This window comes from Sinocyclocheilus grahami, unplaced genomic scaffold (genome assembly GCF_001515645.1).
Source record: "Sinocyclocheilus grahami isolate Dianchi unplaced genomic scaffold, SAMN03320097.WGS_v1.1 scaffold1070.1, whole genome shotgun sequence".
NCBI classification, from domain to species: domain Eukaryota; kingdom Metazoa; phylum Chordata; class Actinopteri; order Cypriniformes; family Cyprinidae; genus Sinocyclocheilus; species Sinocyclocheilus grahami.
The window spans coordinates 192,836-202,497 of record NW_015506249.1 but is presented as its reverse complement, the minus strand read 5'-3'; the positions used below and the strand labels follow the sequence as shown (position 1 = coordinate 202,497).

The following is a 9,662-nucleotide window of genomic DNA, read 5'->3' as shown; positions in this document are numbered from 1 at the left end:
TCATTGCCACTAAATTTGATTGAAGATGTAGGTCAAAAATCATGAGCTTATATCTTAGAAACATACAAAAGTAAGTACAATTAAACTTCTGATTACAAGGCTCTATAAATTTAGCATGTTACATTTTTGTGTAAGTTGGACCAATGGCTTCGGTGGAATTTTAAAAAGTTGATTTTTTAGAACAGTTTTAAAATGTAGAAAAAGTATTTTTTATTTTTTTTAAAGTTATATATATATACACACACACACACACACACATATATATGTGCGTGTGTCTGTTACACTTAATGTTGTCCTGGGTAAATATATAAAAAGAGAACAAATATAATTCTATTTTGTATTTAAATTTAATATTTTTAATACTATTATACATTCCATAATGTTTTTATGCATTTATATTGATTCCAAAATGATAACTAAAGAAAGTAACAATTTGAACAATATTCGTATGTTTGTAACATCGATTATTTTCTCATCCAATTTTTTGAGGAGACACTGCCTCCCTTGCCTCCTCGGAGGAAACGCCCCTGCCACAGACTTTCCACAACTTTTTAAAGGTCTTTAAGGCATCAGATTGCATTGACTATTTCTCATGTTACTCCCTACTTAAGATAAATTGTTGTAAATGCAATGTTCTTTGTAATGGAATCAGCCAAATAAAGTCAGTTGGGAACCTTAATTTACTAGTTGTACAGTAACTTACTGTTTTGTGAATGTCTCCCCTGATCAGGCGTTTCTCCATCTGCTGAAACAAACACCAATAATAATTTCTTGCATGTGGATTTATATGAACAAAAACATGCAGAGATTCAGTATCTTACCAATGTTCGGCCGATTAGCGTCCCCAGCGTTTCCAATAACTACATCTTAACAATAAACACATGAAGTCCTTTGTCATAACTTTATTGTTAAAGTTCTTTGTAAAGTTGTTGCCTCAGTGGACAGAATAAAGCCACATTAAACATATAAACACAAGAGTCAGTCTCTCACCATTAGTTAGCCTAATATTTTCTTCTCCATCAGGTTGGCCTGTATAAAAAATAATCACTTATTTAAAAAAATGAAGTAGAAATGTAATCTTTCTTACAAAGATCTTGTACAATATAGCTTTTTTTGGTGTCAAATTTAGCTCTGATGACCTGCTTTTTTCGACCTCCTGTGGTGATAGTAATAGAAAATACCACACAAAACTGCAGCCACAGCCAGAACACTAAAGCAAGCCAGCGCTATATGACTTGCGGACAAACCTGGTGCTATAATGGAAAGAGACAGTATCATTACACTAAATAAATCACTAAGATTGTTGTTAACATACTGTACATGAACATATCAGCGCTGCTGTACCTGAACATGTGTGACAGAGTTGAGTGATGTCCAGATGTGTGGTCTGGTTGCTGATGGGATTGTTGAGGACACAGCTGTAGCTGTTTTTATCCTGATATTCCACCTCCAGAGGTAGAGAGAGACTGATGCTGAGATCAGACACACTGATGCTGGACAATAAACTGTTTCCTTTATACCAGGAGAGAGTCACATGACTCACATTCACCACTGAACACACCAGCACACATCTGGATGCTGATGATCCTGATGGTGAAGAACACTGAGAAGAGTTTCTGCTGATGACAGGAACAGGCAGATGAGCTGGAAAACATGAGAGAATATAATACATTTTAATGTCACACTAAAACACCCTGATGCAGTTGGATATGTTCACAACATCTTTCTGGTCTCCACAAATGACATGGGCTGTGATGCATGTCACATTTCACCCTTTACAACATAAATCGTACATTTGCTTGCCTTTGTATCCAAGAGGCTTCTAGAATAACTGAAGAATGGGTTCAGAGGAAAAGTTACTTTGACTGTTATGTTCAATACTGCAATGAAATCAAATTGGCATGCAACTAGAAAATGACTCACCAGAAACAATAATACTGAATTTTTTGGGTGTGACCTCTTTTCCATCAATGATCTGCAAAAATCCATAGGGTCCAGCATGTTCAGTTGTGGTGTTTGTGATGGTCAGAGATCCAGTCTGAATATCCAGCTTCAATCTGTCTCTGAATCTCCCATCAAGAACATCATCATATATAGAGATCTTATTAACCAATCTGTTGATCTGAGCTATACGTGTGCTTTCAGATCCAAACGTCCACAGTATCAGATCAGCTTTCTGTATTTCAGTAAGATCAGTATATAAAGTGACAGAATCTCCCTCCATCACTGACACGGACTTCACTTCATCCGTATAACCAAACACACCTGCAGAAGAGAGACCGTTTTAGAGATTTAAGCTGAACAAATTCAACTGAGATCACTGATTCTTGTTTAAGGATTAATATTGACTAAATTTATGGTGCTTTTGTCATTTCTTCTCTATTCAGCCTTATAGTATGAAGAAGAGTGGTGTGTGGATATCAAATCTTCACAGGTTCAGGCCACATTTCAAGTCCCGCAGGATATTTTGTGAAAACAGGAACAACAAAATGAAAAGTGGCCATAAGAAAAAGTGAGTTGCAGTTAAGATCACTGAATATTGAGTTAGTGAATATTGGACAGACAAACATCAGCACAAGCATTTCTTATTTATTTAAAGGTGCCATAGAATGCATTGATACAATCTTTTAAATTATCTGATGTCCCCAGAGTGTGTATGTGAAGTTTTATCTCAAAATACCCCACAGATATTTTTTTTTTTATAGCTTGTTGAAATTGCCACTTTTAGGGCATGAGCCAAAATGCGCAGTTTTTTTGTGTTAGTCCCCTTTAAATGAAAATGAGCTGGTGCTCCCGCCTCCCTTTTCAGAAGAGTGCTGAGCTTCAAGAGGTCATGCTCCAGCATACCGGTGTTACGGTTTAACTGGTGGTGACCGTGTTACTGACCTCACATTGCTTCAAATGCAATGTTTAACTACCACATTCCTATTTACGTTCTGGTAGCACGTGAAGGCAGCATTAGTGAAAACAGGCAGAGACAATGGTAGCTTTAGCAACATTAGCCTTACAGAGAGCCAAGAAGCTGTTTTGGAAAACAAAATATGACGCTTGATGCTGGACGTTTGCGCATGAAGCGTTGGTATCAATCCCTCTTTCAGAAGCAACCTTTGCACAACACCAGCGCTGAACTGACCCTCGTTTGTGAGGCAGTCCAGAGTAAGATGTTAGCACAAACATATAGGACTTTTCAGTTTTTTCCGGGACATTTCCTTCAAAAATTAAATTTAACCACCGTGTTCTCAGCGGTCATTAAGGCCTTTCGCACCGCTTTAGTTCCAGAACTAAATGGACAGTACTAAAGTACTGGGACGATTTTGCGAGAACTATTTCCCAGTACCATTTAAAGGGTTGCATTCGCACCGAGAGTGTGTACTAAGCAGTGACGTAAGCCGGTCGACAGCGTCGTCATTTGTGCGCGGCGTTCAACAACAGAAACAAAGAAGAACAACATTAACAACAGGAGGATGGAAAATCATGGGGGGTGAGGGTGTTTTCATACGCGTTTGGCCAATCAGTGTCTACTTACGTCACGATTAGTACAAGTTGTGCTATTTAGACCCTGCTCCGGAGTAGGAGCTAATTTGGTTCTCGAAAAAGGCAGTCCGGTACTAAAATCACACTCAGTTCCGGCGGTGCGAACACGCCAAAAAGTGCGTAGTTACACAATTAGTTCTGGTACTATGAAAAGGATCCCGCGGTGTGAAAGGCCCTTATGTAGACTCCTATGTTCGTTGGTGCATCCCAACACACGACACTTTTAATGGCTCTTTGGCGCTGACATTGTACCTCCAGCAGCTACAGCAAGAAAACAGTAATGGCGGACCGCTGCTTCTCACCAAGCGGCAACCTCCCGCTCTCTCTCGTGAAGCCAACACGGAAGTGACTTAAACTGTAATTCATCAACTGGCTGCTAGAGACTGGCTGCAAAAGGGAGTCAATCCCATAGACCCCCCCCATGTTAAAATAGACTCCCCAACTTTACAGCAGAAAAAAAACATGTTTACAGCTTGTTCAAATAATTATTTTGGTCTATATAGCTAATTTTGCCCTTCATGACAACTGTGAGGGGCGTGAATTTTTTTATAACTCATCCGTTTAAATTATATTAAGCCTTAAAGTTCTGCATAATTAAGGGGGTGGTCACTTGAGTGACAGGTGGATTGCCCGCTGCTGACACTGCCGTCGAGCTAGGTGGGCGTGGCTTCAGCAACCAGCTCCCGCCCTTTTGCCCATTTTCGATTATCCGGGAGTGACGCGCTGCAAAGATGGCGACGGCCGCCTCCGCCCACTTTGGGCTTCAAAAAGGCTCTTCGGAACTCTACAGTCTATGCTTCTCACTCAGGGCTGTGTATATGCTAATAGGGCAGAGAGCGTCACTAATGAAATGGACTTTCCCCGACTATGACGTCATAGTAGTGCGAATTCTGGAACTCTGGCCACACAACTGTGTTAAAACACCTTATAAAAGTGATTTTTTGCATTCTATGGCACCTTTAAGCTCCATAAAACAGATCAAAACATTACTTCAGAAATTGAATATATATAATTTTTAGATAGTCTCGAAAACCCATTTAAATCTACTCACCATCCACGAGTAACGTAACAAAAAATAAAACAAACGTCTTCATATTTCTGTACAAGATCAGTAAAAGGTGTCCATTGTAGCTGTTAAACCGTTCCGTTGAGTCTCAAAGCGTTCGATCAGTTTCTAAACGAGCTAAACCGCAGGGAAACTTCAGCTCAGATCGCGTTTACACGAGTGAAACACGAAATGTTCTTGGAAAAGCAGTAGGCTAAATCCGATCAACATAAGGAAGTAAATACATTGAACCTTTAAAGTGGGATCTGTCATGGAGAACATATCTGATCTGCAGCGCCAGAAAATCCCTCACCGGACTTGTGCAATATTCAGTTCCTGTGGAAAACTACTACTACTTCTTCTCTCGAGTTTTTTGGCGGATTGGCAAACCACGTTAAAGGTGCATGTCCGCCATCTACCTGTGCTTCCTTCCCAACAATCCAGCCAAAACTTACAAATTCTTTATATCCATACTCCCAACATTCTCTTAAAATATTCTTGACTGGGTGACTTTCGGAGTGAAACTTAATGCTAGTCCAGTATGTCATCATCAGCTGAAGTCTGCGTAACTCGTTGCTGCCGACCCGAACTGCCTGAGGTCTTCCAGTCAGGAAGTCCAACAGCCAGTTGCACAGTGAAGTGTTGAGCCCCAGCTGGACCAATTTGTGAATGAGCTGTTGAGGGATGATTGTGTTGAATGCTGAACTGAAGAAAGGTGGATACTATTGTCTCCACTAATTCGTTAATGCATACTAACCTTCCCCAATCAAGCATATCCTCAACAATCGTCCCATTCATATCATTTTTGTTACTCCCCCACAACGTTAAAGCTATGGGCGTTAAAATCACCACACCAAATCACTTTATTCCCTATATTCCCACCAATATTTTCCAACACATTTAAACTCAACTTCTCGCATGGATTGTAGAAATTAATTACTTTATAACTTTGTATCCCTTCCCATACTTCCACCACTACTACCTCTTGCTCCACATCTCTTACAATATTTCTAAACCCAATACCTTGTTTAATGAAAGTAGCTACCCCACCTCCATTCCCTTGTTTCCTATCTTTCCGAATTATTGTATATCCTTGTAATGTAAAATTCAACTGTGGCTTAAGCCAAGTTTCTTGTATACATATTATATCTGGGCTGCTTTCTTTCTTGGATATATATTCTTTAAATTCTTGACCATTTGCAATAAGACTTCTAGCATTCCACTGTAAAATTATAAATACCATTAAGAGCCACCACATCCTGATTGTGAGCTTGTTACATATACTTTTAGATTTTCATTTATCATGTCTACAGAAATACCCTTTATCTCCAAATACTTTTCAGCTGCTTTGATTATCATCTTGATTCTTTCTGTCCGGCTATCAGTTTGAGCAGAACAGTTGACAACTTCCGCCATAAACGACACAAATTACACTTTGTCTGTGATCTTTGATATCTCTTTCTTTTCATCCTGTTTGCTTTTCATTTTTTGTTCAGGTAATGATACCCTACTACTCCCTTCTTCATTCTTTTTTCCAACTTTCTTTAGCGCTTCAGAATACGATATCCCTTCCTCGACTCTGACCGTCTGAACTTGCGCCGCCTGCTTCCTCACCTTACATCCTCCGTATCCCTCACTATGCTCTCCTCCGCAATTACAGCATTTGGGACTCATTTCTTGCCCACATTGACGACACTTATAATATCTCAGAGGAGGAGGAATATATGGCCTGACCATATAACTTACAAATCCTAAGAAGACTCTGCTAGGTAGCTTATTTTCATCAAAGTGAATCATGACTGAGAGACTGTCAATTTTTTAATTGTTTCTAGTACACTTCAATCGTTTCACGTCGAACACTGTCGCTCCAGTTAAATTTTTCTTAATCGTTTCAACTTGAACATCAGGAGATACTCCTGATATTACTCCTTTAACCCGTCTTTTGTCTTCTGGAATTGAACAAATATATTTTTTGTCCTAGAACCGATTTTATTCCTAAAGCCACTTTTTGCTGTCTGTTATCATTACAAAACAACAAAAGTCTACCTTCTCTTAAAGTCTTAACACTTAGTTTATGATCGCATTGCTGAACTAGCGTCAATTCATTTTACCCTAACTGGGCAACTCGACCGAGCGGTCAAGCACATTTTCTGAGGTAACACAGAGATTAATTTTATCACCATGCTTCTGCCATTCAACAAAATATAGTGTTAGGAGGTCTAGAACATGAAATCAGATGTATAAAAATCTTACCTCAACTTTCAGCGTCACTAGCGGCAAGGGTTTGAAGAGAGCGCCACAGCAATACACTTCCGGTTTTGTTTCGGCTCCTCAGCATCAAATATATCCTTGCAGCATAGCCACCCAGTGGATACAATTGAAATTACACCTTCTATTAAATGAGGGGTATAAAGACAAACAGCCAAAACTGCAGTTTGGCGAGTTTTAATTACAGAAATGTGATCGCGAAAAAAGGTCAACCGTGCGGTTACAATGCACGTTTTAATTGTTGTTTGAATAGTTTGATTAGCCTATAGTTAGGCTACTGGTGACTATTACTGCAGTGTGTTCACAACAATGCTTGAAACAAATATATATGTTACCTAATAAATATTTATTTATTTATTCAGAAAACATAATACAAACAACATCAGGGAAAACCTTTGACAACATTTACATTTACACTTACATCAACAACAAGATAAACCTGGGTTTACGCTCACATGAAGAGAAAAGCATCATAATAAAGTTAACGTGTCTTTAAACGCATCATCATAAAACATAAAAAAAAAAAAACTTTTTTTGTTTTTTATAAATCTAAGAGATGAAATTAGAGTTGAATTCAGCAAAGAAAAGACACAAAGAGGACTTGCACCATTTTTGCTTATGGATAAAGAATTTTGCATACAAAATAAATAAATTAACAACATATTCAAAAGAAACGTGTTTTGGGTTTCCATAATAACAAATAATATCTTTGAAGGCAAAATGGTACACCTCATTCACAGTGCCAAAAATATAAAAACTTAAATCAACCCAAAATGTGTTCGTAATGCTACAATAAAAAAATAAATGGGCAGCTGTTTCATATACACTCTTAAAAATAAAGGTGCTTCACGATGCCATAGAAGAACCTTTTTGTCTAAATGGTTCCATAAAGAACCTTTAACATCTGAAGAACCTTTCTGTTTCACAAAAGCTTCTTTGTGGCGAAATAAGGTTCTTCAGATTACAAAAAGGTAAGAAAGAGATGGTTCTTTAAAGAACCTTTGACCGAATGGTTCTTTGTGGAACCAAAAATGGTTCTTCTATGGCATCGCTGTGAAGAACCTTTTGAAGCACCGTTATTTTTAAGAGTGTATAAGACCACAGAATGAACAATTCTCATCAATGTCAGAATATTTAGAAATGGAAGAGTTAACGGGATAGATTTTGTGAAGGATTTTATATTGGACTTCCTTAACCTTGTTAGATATACAAAACTTTCCAATTTATATCAGTTATAAACGAATTCCAATAGAATTGACCTCTTGGAGTAATCTTTCTTTTTCCTTGAAAAAGCTTTGTCTATTTACTTCTTATCTAAAAAGTTAATGCCACCCAAAAACAAAACAGGATACACAACATTACCCTTACTATACATTAAGTGATTTCTAACTAATTGAATTAAACCTGTCGGTATAGCTTTTATTCATGTATTGTATTCTTTTGGTGGAACAGGGAAGCCATGGTGCAATTGCCCATAAGTTAAAATATTGCCAACATCATCTAACACCGATAGAATACAATTAAGATCGTTGTTAAACCATTTAGAGAAAAAAGGAACTTATTTCTGACAGTTATATCAGCATTGTTCCAGAGGAAAATTTTGTATGGAGAAAAACTATGGACAAAACACAATTTCCAAGAAAGAAGACATTGTTGATGAAAATTAGATAAGACAATGGGTAACTTGCTGGGTGAAAAATTGCATTTCAATAAGAAGGACAGGCCACCAAGTTTCTTAAATATATTATTTGGAATGAAAAACCATAATGACGTCGGATTTGCAAGGCATCTCTTTAGCCAGTTTATTTTAAAGGTGTTTATGGTGTCCGCGAAATCTAAAAAATCAAGGCCACCCTCACCTCTACATTTAGAAAGAATTTCTTTCTTTAATTTGTGGGGCCCATTTTTCCAGATGAAATCCAAAAATAATCTATTAACCTCCTTTATAGTCTTGTCATTAATATATAGGGAAAGGGCAGGACTCTACCAAACAACGAAAGATCTCTCTGAAGCCAAATGTTAAAGATGTTTTTAGTATTTATCAGTTTCTCATAAAAATGTAAAGGATGCCTGGTTATTGGGTTTTTAGTAATATGAACACCCAAATATTTTACACAGTTTTTAACTGGGATATTTTCTAAAGATGTGCTATCCATGTCATGAATTGGAATAATTTTGCATTTTGAAATATTTATTTTTAGACTAGAGGCACACGAAAATTGTTCAACTAACTGCAAAGCTTTAGGCAACTGCCTTTTATCCTCCAAAAACAATGTGGTGTCATGAGCTACACTCTAAAAAATGCTGGGTTAAATACAACCCAGTGCTGGGTAAAATAGGGACAAACCCAGCAATTGGGCTTGTTTTGACCCAGCGGTTGGGTTACTACCCAGAAGGTTGGGTTAAACATTTAACCCAACCGCTGGGTTAAAACAGCCCAATTGCTGGGTTTTTAGAGTGTAGCTGCACAATTTTAACCTCCTTGTCAAAAATAGAGATTCCTTTCAAATTTTCATTGTGGTTAATGTTCAGGCAAAGTAACTCTGTGACTAAAAGAAATAAAAACGGGGAGATCGGACAGCCCTGCCTAACTCCACGATAGATGTGAAATCGCTTAGAAGTGTCAAAATTTACAATCACAGAACTATTAAACAAGGCTATAGTATCATTAAACGATTTACCAAATCCAACCATCTCTAAAGTTCGGAAAATAAATTGGTGTACAATCAAAAGCTTTATAGAAATCAAGAAAGAGAATAAGGCCATCCGACTGAATCAAACTAGAATAATCCAATAAATCCAAAACTAACCTTAT

At 37.6% G+C, this 9,662-nt stretch overlaps 1 protein-coding gene across 1 annotated transcript in view; it reads right to left on the bottom strand.

Annotated features, from left to right (window-relative positions):
• The window catches only part of LOC107566360 (uncharacterized), a 7,008-nt gene extending 2,110 nt beyond the window's left edge, over nt 1-4,898 (bottom strand). The window contains exons 1-7 of the mRNA XM_016251795.1: nt 4,586-4,898; nt 1,924-2,265; nt 1,345-1,644; nt 1,140-1,253; nt 991-1,029; nt 822-866; nt 704-745 (exon numbers count right to left, since the gene is read on the bottom strand). Of these exons, the coding sequence (XP_016107281.1) occupies nt 704-745; nt 822-866; nt 991-1,029; nt 1,140-1,253; nt 1,345-1,644; nt 1,924-2,265; nt 4,586-4,628 (925 nt within the window). The 5' untranslated portion in view covers nt 4,629-4,898. The remainder of the gene's footprint in view (nt 1-703; nt 746-821; nt 867-990; nt 1,030-1,139; nt 1,254-1,344; nt 1,645-1,923; nt 2,266-4,585) is intronic.
• Between the last annotated feature and the right edge of the window lie 4,764 nt (nt 4,899-9,662).